Source organism: Mesoplodon mirus (genome assembly GCF_964341445.2).
Source record: "Mesoplodon mirus genome assembly, chromosome: 7".
In the NCBI taxonomy this organism is placed as follows: domain Eukaryota; kingdom Metazoa; phylum Chordata; class Mammalia; order Artiodactyla; family Ziphiidae; genus Mesoplodon; species Mesoplodon mirus.
The window spans coordinates 129,016,321-129,032,242 of record NC_138983.1 but is presented as its reverse complement, the minus strand read 5'-3'; the positions used below and the strand labels follow the sequence as shown (position 1 = coordinate 129,032,242).

Sequence of the window (15,922 nt, the reverse complement as noted above, 5' to 3'; positions counted from 1 at the left end):
GATACCAGCAAACCCTACAATGGTAATGCACAGTAACTGAACTACCTAGTTCTAGTCATTCTCTGGAAATCAATAAAATGGCATTTTAGGAGTCACTTTTATAGGCCATTAGAGGCTGGGCAGCAAAATAAATATCTCCGGCTCTTTTCAGTACATGGGAAGCACAAATAGGACTTTTAAAAATAATACCTTCCCTTTACTAAACTTGTACTGTGAGTCAGTTTCTGTGTGGGTACTATCTACTGAGGCAGGTGTTATTAGTGTCCAACAGCTGATGAGGGCACTGAGGCTCAGAGAGATTGAGTAACTTGCACAGGATCACACAGCTGATCGCTAGTCAAACTGGAATTCTTAGTCATGTCTATGAATGCCAAAGCCCACACCTTTGTGCTAACTCTCAAAAAGCTAATCTGAGTGCCCGCTGCATCACTGTGGCAGAATTCAGAGAGATGGGACATGATGGGGATCCTTGAGGAATTCAGAGAAGAAATAAATAAAAATTAAAGTCTAGGTGGCACCTGTATTTGGGGAAAGGGACTGGAGAAGCACAGAGGCTCACTTATGAACCTCTACATAAAGCCCCTAATGCTCTGGCCCAAGACTCCAACAGCAACTGGGCAGAAAGAATGGACTTAAAAATAGTTTTTTTACTCCTCATAGAGGTCTGTCCCTTTCAGGGAGACAAGGCACTAATGAGAAGCATCCAGCATATTCTCTCACTGACTGATTTTTGCAACAGCTTTGCTTCTATTTTCTTGGCTATTACTCAGCCATCATCATTCATGCAGTTACTTTTCTGATTTCCTCTTGCAAACTTACAAACCGTGTGAATCCTGTTAATTCCAAGTTGAAAGAACTCTCTGACTGAGGCACGCTCCCAAAGCTCATCTCATTCTGTGCCCACCCAAGAAGGACAAAAGCTCTTTGAAAGCTGAAAGTATTGGAGTGTTACCAAAAAAATACAGTGCCTTAGCATACGGTATTTGGTCTTCTCTTTCTGGCTTACTTCACTCTGTATGACAGGCTCTAGGTCCATCCACCTCACTACAAATAACTCAATTTCGTTCCTTTTTATGGCTGAGTAATGTTCCATTGTATGTATGTGCCACATCTTCTTTATCCATTCATCCGACGATGGACACTTAGGTTGTTTCCATCTCCGGGCTATTGTAAATAGGGCTGCTATGAACATTGTGATACACGTATCTTTTTGAATTATGGTTTTCTCAGGGTATATGCCTCGTAGTGGGATTGCTGGGTCATATGGTAGTTCTATTTTTAGTTTTATAAGGAACCTCCATACTGTTCTCCACAGTGGTTGTATCAATTTACATTCCCACCAACAGTGCAGGAGGGTTCCCTTTTCACCACACTCTTTCCAGCATTTATTGTTTCTAGATTTTTTGATAATGGCCATTCTGACCAGTGTGAGGTGATACCTCATTATAGTGTTGATTTGCATATCTCTAATAATTAGTGATGTTGAGCATCTTTTCATGTGCCTCTTGGCCATCTGTAATGGGATCTAAAAAAAAAATGGTACTGATGAACCTAGTGGCAGGGCAGGACATAGACATAGAGAATGGACTTGAGGACACAGGGTGGGAGGGGGAAGCTGGGGCGAAGTGAGAGTATCATTGACATATATACGCTACCAAATGTAAAATAGATAGCTAGTGGGAAGCAGCCTCATAGCACAGGGAGATCAGCTCGGTGCTTTGTGATGACCTAGAGGGGTGGGATAGGGAGGGTGGGAGGGAGACACAAGACGGAGGGGATATGGGGATATATGTATGCATATGGCTGATTCACTTTGTTGTACAACCAAAACTAACACAGTATTGTGAAGCAATTATACTCCAATAAAGATCTATTAAAAAAATACAGTGCCTTCAAAACATATAGTACTTGGTAATTTATAATGCAGTTTTCTTTATCCTCACAACAACCCCGTGAGATTTTATTATCCCCACTTTACAAAGGAGAAAGCTGGGGCTCAGAGAGTCAACGTGACTCCCCCAAAGTCACACAGTGAGTATAAGGCAGAGTGACCCAGGTCTCCTGACTTCACAGGCCAGTGCTTTCTCCACAAGATTCATCACCACAATCATTATTACCGTGTTTGAGAGGAGGGAGTGGTGGGTTGCAGCGTGGGTGACACTTTCTTAAACATCTCCAGGCCAAGCAACCGCGCATCAATATCATTACCGTCCTGGGAACTTATCTTCCAAAAGACTAGCCTCCTTCACTCTGCAAAGACACCCCCGTGACTCCTTGATGTCCCGCTCCTTCCTCCTCTGCTGCCCTGGCTAACTGACATGGGGGGTGTCCCTGGCAGGTGGGCACAAGGCAGGTGGCCCCTGGCTTGCCTTTTCCCCCTCCTCCCCTCTACTTCCCAGGCTCCCCAGATGGAACACAATTGGAGTTTCATCTCTCTCTATTCTTCTGCTAACTTGCTGGGCTCCCCCAGATGCCTCCTTACTTAGGCAAATGCTTTTGCATTGCTCTGGGAATAGTCTAATCCTTTTCTACCCTTTTCCATGTTAATGCTGTGATTTACAGCAGCAGTGTTAGAGAGGAAAAAATAAATAAATAAGCAAACAAAGAAGTTCCTCGTGCTTTACATTTTGAGGGGTAGTGACTGGGAGGGGGCGTGAGGGGGACTTCTGGGGCTCTAGCAATGGGCTATTTCTGGATCAGGGTGCTGCTGACACAGGTGTGCTCACCTGGAGAATGTTCATTCAGCTGTGCACATAGGATTTGTGTGGCCTTCTATATGTATGCTAGACCTCAGTGGAAAAATTCTAACAACGGAACAGGCAGGTTTGTGGTGGGGCAAGCCGGCCATGGAGGGAGTCCCTACACCAGAAAAGCAGCTATACTGGATTCTTCGAGGGGCCTTTCAACCCTGAAAGCAAAGGCCTGTAGGATGCTGCAGGGGGAACAATTCCACAGCAGCCCAAAGAAAGGGCTGTTCACGATACTACAGCTGGAAAAGGACAGGGACCACAGAATCCCAGCTCGTCTCTTTGGGCAGGGCATCTCCTCAACCTCGCAGGACATTTCAGGAGACCTGGCCCTTAAATCCCGGAAGGGACACTGCACAATCACCTAGGTTACCCTACCACAAAGAAAAGCTTAACTTCTAGGTAACTTTTTCTTTTTTTTTGCGCTACACGGGCCTCTCACTGTTGTGGCCTCTCCCGCTGCGGAGCACAGGCTCCGGATGCGCAGGATCAGCGGCCATGGCTCACGGGCCCAGCCGCTCCGCGGCATGTGGGATCTTCCCGGACTGGGGCACGAACCCACGTCTCCTGCATCGGCAGGCGGACTCCCAACCACTGCGCCACCAGGGAAGCCCCTAGGTAACCTTTTTCATTTTAAGATTCAAGAGTCATAACGGTGAGGTTGAATTCTGCTCCCTAAGCACAGCAAGGATCTTGTATTGATACCTGCCTTACATCTTTTAAGTAGGTTACTTTCATGAATGGCTACAAATAGACAAATGAATAATAATTAACTGGTACGCCCATTCCTGGAGCAGTCCATACGTTTGAAGTCCCTCAAATCTCCAGGTATGTGAATATGCTGTTCCTCATCCCCGAATGTTCTTCCCTTCTTTGTTTGTCTAGGAAAAAGCCTACCTGTCTTTCAGGGTGTAGCTTAAAGGCCCCGTCTTCTGTGAAGCACTTCCTGCCTGCTCCAGGTAGAGCAAGTGACCCCTGCTCTAGGGTCTAAAGCATTTTGTGTACATGTCTCATAGATTTGCCACTATGCAATAGGACAGGTACCTTGCAATAGGTTTTTCCTAGGCTGGCTTGGTTTCTTATTCCCATTTTAATCCCGAATGCCTGGCCTGGCTCCTGTTTCATCAAAGCACGTCTGGATGAAGGGGCTACTTAAATGATCTGGGTATCTCGTGCATTTATACAATAAATAAGGGCATAAAATAATTAAACCTCTTCTCTGAATGACTGTTTCTAACAGCTCTATCTGTAATAGCCAAAAACTGGAAACTGTGTCTCTCCATAGGTGGATAGTTAAGGAAACTGGTACATCCACACCAAGAAATATGACTCGGCAATAATATAGGGCAAACTATTGATTTATGCAACACCTTTGATGGATCTTGAGGGCAGTACTCTGAGTGAAAAAAGTTAACCTCAAAGGTCATTTACTCATGATTCCATTTATATAAAATTAGAAAATTTAGAAATAGAGAACAGGTTAGCAGTTGCTAGAGGTTAGAGATGGTGGGAAGAAGGGAAGTGGGTGTGACTATAAAATGGTAGATTGAGGGCTTCCCTGGTGGCGCAGTGGTTGAGAATCTGCCTGCCAATGCAGGGGACACGGGTTCGAGCCCTGGTCTGGGAAGATCCCACATGCCGCAGAGCAACTAGGCCCGTAAGCCACAACTACTGAGCCTGCGCTCCTTAACAAGAGAGGCCGCGACAGTGAGAGGCCTGTGAACTTCGATGAAGAGTGGCCCCCGCTCGCCGCAACTAGAGAAAGCCCTCGCACAGAAACGAAGACCCAACACAGCCACAAATAAATAAATAAATAAATAAATAAATAAAATTTAAAATGGTAGCTTGAGGGAGATCTTTGTGGTAATGAAATAGTTTTGTATCCTGATTGCAGTAGGAGTTACACACATCTACACACGTCTTAATAGCTTTGATATTTTGATATCCTGGTTTTGATATTTACTGTAATAATGTAAGATGTAACCATTAGAGAAAAATGGGTTAAAGGTACATGGTACCTCTCTGTATTATCATTGCAGCTTCCTGTGAATCTATAATAATCTCAAAACAAGAAGTTATAATTTTTTTAAACCTGTTCTCTGGGGTTCTTTCTACTCTCTAACTGAGTGTGTCTATACTTCACAACAACCTTTCACATCTCTTAATGTTTTACAATTTCAAAGTACTTACACGCAGATTAAATTACATCATTTCAAAATGATGGCAACTCCATAACGTAGCTGTCCTTATGCCCATTTTACAGATAAGGAAACCAAGGCTCAGTGCTTGTTGAAGGGTACACAGTTGGTACATGACAAAAATAGTGCTCCAACCTGACTCAATAAAATTTCTACAGAGCTGTCTTCTCAGCTGCAAAACAAGGGGATTTGGCAAAAATGGCCTCTGGAGGTGTATCCAGTTATAACACCTTTGTACATAGGACATGCATGCTTTTTGTGCTCTAGCTTTCCTACTTCTGAGCCAGCCAGCATAAGGGTCTGGCACTGTAGAGACTGGACGGCAGGCCAGTAACTGGACCTATAGAGGAGAGCATCCATCAGAAGGCTCAGTGCTATGTTGCTGGTGGCATCTGAATGGAGGCATTAGATTCCCCAAATTTCCATTCTCTCCAGGCTAAGAACTGTTGGGATGAGAATCCCAGTGGCTCCTGGGTTTCCATGTCTCTCAGATACCCTGCCTCTCTGGCTGGCTTCTGCTCCTGTTCCATTTTCCCTACTTCCCATCTCCCGGGCTTCATTCCGTCACACCCCACTGACCCTAATTAATGATACTCTCTATGCCAAGGAGGTGAGCTGTGAAAACGTCTTACCAGATTAGTGAAGATGTATGTGTAATAGGCTGACACCATCCCTAGTTCCGCTGCCTGCAAAGGGAAGAGAAGGAGATTAGAGAGGAAAATAAAAACCCGCTGGAAGTGCATGAGCTGGGAGGGCTCCAAGTGTCCGCCCTTGGTCTGGCCCACTACCCTTCAGCACCAGCAGCGTAGAACATCTTGATTGTTTCTCACATTGCCCTCGACCTTGGAGGATGGAGCACAGAAACCCTGGCCTCTAGAGTAGGGTCCCTCCCCCTCCACCCCACCCCCCACCCCTGCAGTGACGCTCCTAGTAGCTGATCGTCTCAGGTAAAACACATTCCCATGGATATAACTGGGTATTCTGGAAACCAAAGTGACTTTACGGGAAATGAAACAAATAATAAAACAGACTATCATAATTAGCCCCACAACCTTTAACAATACCAATGGCTAACACTCACTCACTGCTCAGTCTGCACCAAGCACTAGAAAGCATTTTACTCGGGTCAAGCTGATGAGGTAGGCACTATTACTCCTTCACCACCCCCACTGACAGCTGAGGAAACTGAAGCGCCAAAGGCTGTGCAACTTGTCCAGAAGATCACACATCTCATAAATGGAAAAGGTGAAATTAAAGCCAGGCAGCCTAATACTCCCCTTGGAGGGCTATGATATTGATGGAACTACTGACACACTTCTCTTAGGGGCCGAGGCATAGATAGGAGAGAGTCTGTGGGTTGTAGGCAGTTCCGGAATTAACTCCACCCCTAGCGGGATGACAGTGAGTGAGTCTCATAAGTGTATTGAATCTGCAGTAATGTTGGAAACAAGTGAATCATCTGCAAACTTTGGTCCTTTATTTGCAGTGAGGAACAAGTTGCCTGGGACATGCCCTTGGTCACAGCGCATCAGCAAGTCTCAGCCCACGGTTGAGAGCTGTGACTTCAGAAGGGCCTCTTTTTGTCTGATCTTTGTAGCCATCATAAATACCCCTAAGCAACCTTCCCTGTCGGCGTGCCTGGCTTGGAGTGTGACAGATGCTATAGACGCTGACAAGGAGATCACGGAAATAATGAGACCAGCTGTCCCCAGGGCCCTCGTCCCTCCTGACCGTCGGTTAGATCTGCATCATGTAGCCCACAGCCCTGGGCCCCTGGGAAACTGTTTTTGTCATGACTACTGAGGTGCATGGGGGGAAAAAACAAGGCCAGGGATGATTAAATTTTCCCCTTACATCGTGTTGATCCCCCAAGGAACGCCAATAACTTTGTGAGCATTCTCACAGGAACCTTCACAGGCTCCTTGAAGGAGAGGCCAGGGTAATTATATCACTGCCATTCCAATGGGAAACAAATGCCTGGGGCGAGATTACATGGGGGGGTCCTGATAGAGCCCAAGGACCCTGACGGGAGGCTCTTCCTTCTTCTAGCAAAGCTACATTGCCTCCTCCACTTCCAAGAAAATGGTGGGGCACGATGCTCACCTCCATCCCTTCCCTCCCCCACCGCTGTCCGTATAATAATGCCCTTGCCTCTCACCACTGCCTAGGCCAGCGAGAGCCCTCGGGGTTACAGGGATGGGCTGGGGGCAGGGGGCTGGGAGAGGGCACCGTCAGATGGTTAAAACCCACTTTGTGAAATCTGCTGTCCTAAAAATAAGAGACAAGAGATCCTTGGTTTTTAAGACCTGAATTCTGGGTAAACATGGAGTTCGTTGCCAGAACAGCCGCTCAATAAAGTAGGGGATTACTCTGGAAATCTTCCTGAAATTAAGAGGCAGCGCAGTGCTACCTAGCTCTGGGGCCAGGCTCAGGAGCGCACACCGAGACTCCCAGAAGCTCTGTACGTTCTCTGATCACGCTGCTTCCCACACCGAGTTCATCCTCCCAGAGGCCCCTCAAGGCCGGGAGGTAGCCCCGTGAAAGAGGAGTCTGGAGCTCCAGGGAAACATGCGGACTGAGTCCAGGACGGATGCAGGGCCGGCCTGCTGGGGCTGCTAGGAATTCAAATGGGAACAAGGTTTCCCGAAACCTCGCTGGTCACTGATGGATTTGGTTCCAAGGTCACAAGGGCTGAGTCTGACAGGTGGCCTCAGGAAAGCGTGCACCCAGCAGAACCATTTGCTAATAATGATCATTACAAGGGAATTTCCTTCAAATGCACAGCCATAAAAAAAATTAAAGGCGTTTTTAATGAAAATACCCAGTATTGGCGAGGGTGCTGTAAGACACCTATATGCTGTTGGTGGGAATGTAAATCCTTACAGCCTTTCTAAAAGGCAATCTGGCAAATCATATCAAAATCCTGAAAAGCATGCATACCTTTAACTCAGTAATTCCACTCCTAGAAATTTATGCTCAGAAAATAGTCATGAATTTGCATAAAGACTTATGTACAAAGATGTGCATCACAGCATTATTTATTATAGCAAAGATTGAAAACAACCTGTATCTCCAACAATAAAGGATGGTTAAATAAATTATGGTACATCCATGTGATAGGAAACGATGCAGCCATTAAAATATTTGTAGAAAAATATGCAATGACATGAGAAAAATACTTGGCATATTATTAAGTAAAAAAAAAACACAGTTTTCCAAAAAGTGTGTGCCATGTGGTAATAATTTTGGAAAAGGAAAAAAATGTGTCCGTAAAGGCAGAAAGGCTAGACATCAAAATTTAATAGTGGCTCTCTCTGGGGATGGAATTGTGAATGATGCTTATTTTTTTCTGTGTGCTTTTCTGTACTTTCCTAAATTTCAACAATGAAATACACATATTAAAGAGAGGGGGGAGGCAACTGCATATGCTGGGAGCGATGGAATATTCCTGGGCAAGGGCTGAGCCTAAAAGACTTCCACCGGGGGCCCGTCCAGGTAGGAACCAGCTACCGTAGGTTCCAACCCGTCCCTGGCAAGGGGACTGAGGGAAATCTATCTCACTCCCTACTCCCCACCTTCCTGAGGACTCCTCAGCCTTTATCTCTTGTGCCCTGAAACTTAGAGGAGCTTTTCTGTCTTTGATGACTTCCTCGATCATAGCTCCGGACATAAGAGAAGAAAGAGAAAGAGAAAAATTCTGTGTCTGAGTGTGTGAGTTGGGTATACCCACACAGACAGACGTGGGTTTGGAGCTGTGGAAAATTACTATAGCAACAGGCAGAAGGGACAGCCCGCAGTACTCAGAGAACTCATTCTAATCTCTTATTAATTCTGAGACAAAACTAGCTGGGGTGGGGAGGTTAGGAGACAGCGAGGGAAGGAGAGGAAGAGAGAATCATCGCGTGTCTGCCGGCCTCCTCGTGGCTCGGCAGAGGTTAATGAGGAACCTCATTTCCCCACTGGAAGATGGCAGGTTGCGCTTAAATGTGCAATTAAAATGGCATTAGAAGAGGCCAATGTGCCTGGAGAGGCTGGGGGAGTTGCCAGAGCCATGGCGGAGCCTGGAAGCAGGGTTTACTCTTTCTGGGGCTGCTTGCCTAGCCTAGCCACCAGCCCAGGAAGTGGAGCCAGTGATTCCAAGGATGCCCAGCAGTTTGCAGCTTTGCAGCTGTTTGTCCAGAGTGGACCCCCCAGGCATTGACTTCTCTCTCTCTCTCTCCATTTCCATGTGTATTTGTTGATTCAGGGGCTAGCACCCTGCCCCTCTGTGTCCCGGGGGGTAGAAGAAATGGGCTGATTTGCTGTTAAGAGAACCAATGCCAGCTTTGTTCTGCTCCCCACAGGGCCGGGCCTTGGACAAAGCTGCTCATCTCGCAGAGTCTCAGTTTCTTCATCTGCCGAGGGAAGATATCACGCCCACCTCACGTGGTCACGGAGAGGATCACACTGAGAAATTACATGACAGCACTTGGTGAACTATCGTACACGTGTAAGGATGACACACAGGCCCGGTATTCAAGGATGTGACTGCCCTGGTTGTCAAAATATGGAGCTGCTTCTACTCTTTTTGGCAAATAGCCTCTGTCTCAAGTCCCCAAGTGGCCCACGCCACCACCCTAGCCCCTCCTAGGAAGCCCTGGACCACAGAGCCCCTGGCAGGTCTAGGCTCGGCCAGTGTTTCAGCTGGTGGCTGCCCTGTTGCACCATGAGTTCCATGTTTCTATGACATTGCCATCACCCTGCTTTCTCCTTTTAGCTCCCAGGAGCCGTCCATTGAAACTGAAGCACACAGAGGTTTGTCAGGGTCAGAAGTCCAGCCCCGGGCTCCTTCAGCCTCGGCCCAGGAGGAAGCCCCAGGCAGGAAGGGAGCAGAGTGCCAGCTCAGAAGGAGGGGGAGGGGGAGGGGGAGGATGCTCAGCGCCCACCAGCACCCGCCCGGCCCAGCGCCCACCTTCAGGAGGATGGTGTGGGACATGGAGGCGTTGGCATGGATGATGATGGTGGCTGTCTTGTCGTCCCGGATCTCCTTGAGGAGTGGGGTGGGGTCCCTAGTGTCATCCAGCATCCGGACCGAGAGGGTGTCCTTGGAGATCAGGAATTGCCGGAGCAGCTTCTCGAGGTTTAAAAGGCCTGCAGGGGAAGAGAGGACAAAGCCCCTGAGGGTCCACGGCGCTGCCTCGGGAGACACGGGAGCCAAAGCAGGACAAGCGAAGACTCGGGCCGGAGTCAGGGTCGCGGGGCTGCCCCCTGTTGGTTAAGCAGCCACATCCTAACCTGAGCAAATCTCTTAATCTCTGGGGCGTCCTGTCACGCCATCTCAAATGAAAAGAACCCTGCTCAGCGCCCAGGGCCTCCCCCCGAACCCCCGACTCCCTGGGGAACGCTCTTTTAAAGCAGAGAATGAGGCTCCCTTGAGTCGGACAAGAGAATCCCCATTCCTTCTCATGGCCCTGGGGGCAGCGCTGCCCAGCAGCCAAGACCTGTGTTCAGAGACCCACCAGGGCTGGGTTTCTTTCCCTAACTTGGCCACTTGCTCACTGGGTGACCTCATGTGGCTGGGTCTCTTGACCTCAGTTGCTCATCTGAGAAATGAGAATACAGGCAGACCTCGGAGATATTGCACATTTGGTTCCACGGCACCGCCATAAAGCAAGTCACAAGAATTTTTTGGTTTCCCGGTGCATATAAAAGTTATGCTTACACTATACTGTAGTCTGTTAAATGTGCAATAACATTATGTCTAAAAAAAGCAAGGTACATACCTTAACTTAAAAATATTTTATTGCTTAAGAAGGCTAACCATCATCTGAGCCCTCAGTGGGTCATAATCTTTTTGCAAGAGTAACATCAAAGATCACCAATCACATCACAAATACAATGATAACGAAAAAGTTTGAAATAGGGTGAGAATTATCAAAATGTGACATAGAGACACGTAGTGAGCAAATGTTGTTGGAAAAATGGCACCGATAGACTTGCCTGAGGCAGGGTTGCCACAGACCTTCAATGTGTAAAAAAGCAGTAACCGCGAAGCGCAGCAAAACGAGGTGTGCCTGTAATATCAGCAGCCAGAGTTCAGGGCCGTGGAGAAGATTAAATGAAGTAACACGCCAGGTGCTTAGGCCAGAACCTCGCACATGGTGAACCCTCATAAATGTTACATCCAGCCTTTATTTCCGTGGTGGAGGTCGGGGAGCAATTCCCTCAAGGTCACAAGGCCCAGAAAACAGGTCTAGCGAAACCCTTTGAACTCCTCAGAGCACCATGGCTGCACTGAGACAAGGTATTATTTTGATTATGAAAGACCAGGCCTTGAATTGCATTCTAGCGGGCAACCACGTGGGACCAGAACAAAACAGAAAACTGGGATTGTGCGCTAAAGACTCTCCCCCTCCCTCGCTATTTGCCGTCTAGCATACAGGAGGAGAGATTCCAGAAGGATGTCACCCAGACACAAAGGTCTTAATCCTGCTTTGTCTCTGAAAAGGCAGGCCAGGAGGAGGGTGTGTGGTTGGGTGGGAGGCCTCCTGAGAAGACAGCAGTCTCAGTTCCAATGGAAAGAGACCTATGGGCATTTGCTCTCAAAAGCCAATCAATGATAAGAGTCACATTTATTGAATTCTTATTGTGTTCCAGGTAATGGGCTAAACATTTTAATGGCTCATCTCATTTAAGTCCTCCCAAGGATCCTATATTCAAATCCCACAGCACAGAGGCGAACAGCAGGCAGGAGAGGAATAACTCTCCCAGACACAGTCTGCACACACTGAGGATGGCCCGGGAAGGGTTGCTTTCTAACCAAAGATCCCAGTGCTCTGGTGTGTGTACTGGTTAAAGGAATATTAAATGCAGAGAGGTCATGAATATGACCCTCCCTGTTCAGGTCACGCTCCCTCCTGACCCTTGAGAACCAAAAGGTAAGATGGGGGGCATCTGAAGAGCATTCGTAGCACCTCCCTCGTTTTGTAGAGAGACGACAGGATGTGCCCAGGAACACAGCTGGGACCACAATCCCCATTTTCTTGTCTCCATCCAACCCTCTTCCCCTGAGACAGACTGCCTCTTAGTATAAAATGCAGCAGGAAGCATCAGGCACAGAATCCAGGTAGGCCTGGAGACGTGCGTCTCTGGGCTTTGGCGGGGAAGCCTTGGTGTGCTGTGTTAACAAGGAAAAGGGCGCAGGGTAGAGCCCACGGGCCTGGCATGATGGAGGCTGGAGCTCCGGAAGGTGGGGTCAACCCCTAACTCCCGTCCCCCGGGTCCTGAGAAGGTGGTCCCTGGAGCTGGAGGCTGCGTCAGGGAGCAGGGAGCCCCCGGAGGGCCTGCTATTCACAAAGAGGCTTCAGAAACCCAGGCCGTGCAAGCCCAGCATCGGGTTGGCCTTTCCTTCCTTCCCAAACAGGCCTCGACAGAGGCTTGTACAGACCCCCTGCTGCTATCGGTGCCCCTCCCAGCCCCTCACCACCGGCTTCCATCCAGAGTGGCGCTGATGCTGCCAGGGCACTTCCTGCCAACCCAGATGCAGAAGATCTGGATTCAAGCTCAGGGTCAACCCTCGATGGCTGTGTGACCTTGAGAACCATCTAACCTTTTCAAGGCTCCATTCTTCATCTGTAAAATGGGCATAACAGGTGAGAACTCACTGAGATCCTATGTGAAAGCACACTTGGAACTGGCATGCGTAGAATCAGTGTTACTTCTTTTGTGTCTATTCATCCCCACAAGAACCCAAAGGTCAGGAATGGTGACTCAGTGAGGCAGAAGGAAGAGGGAGGAAGGTACCCGTCTGTTCATCCAGCACTCACTGTCCTAAGGGCCCGGCACCCGGCCAATAGGACACCAGCAGAGAAGATGGGTCAGGTACAGACCCTGCCCTCAGGAGCTTAGAGGCCAGGAACCTGTAGCTAAGTCTATAGCAAAGTTCAAATCATATCCCCACTACCATATATAAAATAGACAACTAATAAGGACCTGCTGTATAGCTCAGGGAACTCTACTCAATACTCTGTAATGGCCTATACAGGAAAAGAATCTAAAAAAGAGTGGATATATGTATAACTGATTCACTTTGCTATACACCTGAAACTAACACAACATTGTAAATCAACTATACTCCAATAAAAATTAAAAAAAAAAACAACCCAAATGATATCCCTATTTTGTTTGGTGGCCTGAAAATCTGGTTTCCTATGGGGCAGCTCCACTGTGTCCTATCTGTAAAATGGAGAGAATATTCACATCTTCTCAGAGATGACGGGAAAAGCAAAATCCCACTTGGACAAAGGTCTGAGCACCCGATCCAAAGGACAAGGAGGTCGGGGAGGCCACAGAGCTGGAGCTGCTGAACTCTTGGCCATCTCTTTGGCTCAAGGAAAGATCTGCCAGGGCATGCTCTAAGGGAGCAGCTGGAGGTATGAGTAACGGAGGAATGGTGGGTGTGAACCCCCACAGGGCCTGGAATGCAGCAGGGAGAATCTTTGGAGCCTGACGGGGAGAGAGGCCAAATCCCCTGGGATCCTTCAGATGGGCAATGAAATTCAGTGGGAGAAGACAAAAGCCTGCGGAGTGACAGTACAATTACACACAGAACGAAGCAGCCTGGCAAAGGCAGCCCAGGGACCCTTCATCCCTTTAAAGTTGGCAGGTGCACTGAGCTCCCGGGTAAAAGAGCCCCAACGTGTCAGGGAAACTGGGGACCCTGCTTTAATCGATGCCTACATGCCCCACCCCCCACTCCCCCTTGGGGTGCTCTGTTGCCTTTTAAACAAGGAAGCAGCATCCCTTCCCCTTCTCATCCACCACTGTTTCAGGGAGGCAGGGAAGGCCCAGGGGAGGGCAGGGGAGGAGGGCAGCGAGTCCCTGGGAAGTCCACAACCGCCCCCAGGATCTCCTACCCAGTCACCCCCTTTCCCAGGCTGCAATGCACCTGAAGTAACAGAAAGAGCACCAGGTGGGCCGTGAAGCCCGGCTCCTGCACTGCCCATAGGTTAGCTAGTGTGAGCCATTCTCTCTGCCCCCCTGCCCCTCCATGTCCTCATCTGTGAGATAAGGGTCATGACTACCTTACAGGGGGAGTCAGGGGATGGCAAGTCAGCAGAACGGTGTCTGTCACCCAGAAGGCGCCTCCCCAATCTGGCTTCCATCCATCCCCCCTCCCCCACTCACTCACACCCCAACGGTCCTTCACCCCATCTCCTCCCCCAAACCCTCTCTCCGATCTCCAGCCCCCACCCACTTCTCTCTTCTCCCAACTCACACAGGATTTATTATCCAATTCACAGACTACAGCCCTTGGTTATAAACCATATGAAACATTTGATAGCATATGCTTATGCATATATGCATGTGTTACGATAGATAACATGGACTGTAATTATTTCACAGTGTTGGGCAGGGCTCCTATTCCAAACTCCTCAGCTCATCCCCACTGTGAGGTAGGGTGCACGGTGCTCGCTGGTGGACTGAACACAGACCGCTGGGGGAAGAGAGAGACTGCATCCTAACAGATCAGGGGAGCAGCATTGCCAGGTGGGAACAGACACCACGTGACTTGAGGAGCCACTGAAGGAAGTGGGTGCCTGGTCTAAGGAAGAGGGGAAGGGCTGTCATAAGACAGATTGGCTCTTGAGTTGTAGTCAAGGGCTAACCCCAGAAATAATGAATGGATGGAAGTCGCAGGGGGACACACTTAGCTATCATAAGGAAGAAGCTCTGTTGGAACCATCTAAAGAGGCAGTGGGCTGCATCAGGAGGGAGTGAGTCTGCCATTGCTGGAGGTAGTCAAGGAAAGACTGAAGCCCCAGTTGAGCATGGTTGTAGAGGGAATGAAACCAGGGGTCGGAAAGTTGAACTACAAAAATGTTGATGTCTTTCCAGCCCAGAGAGTCTTTATGAATCAGAAAAGGATCCTTTTTTTTTATTCTAGGTAGCGGAAAGCATCTGCAGAAGAGGAAAAGTGGTTTAGTTACGTAAAGAAGATCAGAGTTTCTCAGTGCAGTTTGGCATTTTCCAATTGCCATTCTCCTCACCTCTATCTGTTTCATGGAACTAAGGGATTTGCCAAAGGCAGCTGCCACCAGAGGGGTTAAAAGCTGCTCTCTCCCTGCTTCCCCTCCACCTCCACCCTGACCCTCCTCTCCTGAGGGACCCTTGGCCCAGCAGCGAGTCTGCCTGCCGAGGCCAAGGCTGAGCGGGACCTGGGCAACCTATTAGTCTTGCTCAGTATGCAATGGGATGGATCGATGTGAAACCCAGTAGGCTGGCTGTTCTAGGAAGAAGGAGGGAGACTGGCTTCTGGGACTGGGACCCAGGGGCCAGGTGGGGCGGGGAGGAAAAGGACGGTGAGGCTGAGAAAGGCACAGCAGGGGTTACACGGGTCTGCAGGACAAGGACACAAACGCCTAAGGGATGGGTCTGCAGGGGACACAGAGGACCTGTGCATCAAAAATTAAGAATAAATAATCATGTCAACGGGCATCCCTCCTCTCCACTGGCTGATTCCCTGGGCTGCAAGCTTTGATTCTGGAAAATGTTAATATTCCCCGCAGGGGCGACACTTTAAAATCTTGTGGGAGGCAGCTGATGGAATACCGACCAGAGGATTATGGTGAGGATTTAGGGAGACGATATGAGTTCACCACCACGCACCGTGCCCTAAACCTGGTACATCTCCGGTCCCCTCCCCCTGCCAGGTGCAAGTGCCTCGGGTGTACGGTTTTCACGTCCTGTTTTTCCAAGGAGCAGATTCTGATGGACAGAGAGGGATGAGGGTCCGAGGTGTTGTCAGTGGGGCAGGGGCACGGAACAAATTCAAATGCTTGAAACGACGTACGTATTTCCCCTGCTTCTTGGTTTTGTCCCATCCCACACCTGGGCTTGGCCCCGAGAAAGGGCAGAAAGGGCCAGACCACGGGAGCCAGAGGAGGAGACAGAGAGGGGATGGAGGAGGAGGCTGAGACTTCTCAGTCCCAGGAGGAC

The 15,922-nt window shown here is 48.9% G+C and overlaps 1 protein-coding gene across 1 annotated transcript in view; it reads right to left on the bottom strand.

Moving 5' to 3' along the window:
* GRIK4 (glutamate ionotropic receptor kainate type subunit 4) overlaps nt 1–15,922 on the bottom strand; it is a gene marked incomplete at its 5' end in the record, with an annotated part of 311,497 nt that overhangs the window by 135,472 nt on the left and 160,103 nt on the right. Inside the window, 2 exons of the mRNA XM_082626891.1 lie at nt 5,578–5,631; nt 9,897–10,075. Coding sequence (XP_082483017.1) covers nt 5,578–5,631; nt 9,897–10,075 — 233 coding nt within the window. The remainder of the gene's footprint in view (nt 1–5,577; nt 5,632–9,896; nt 10,076–15,922) is intronic.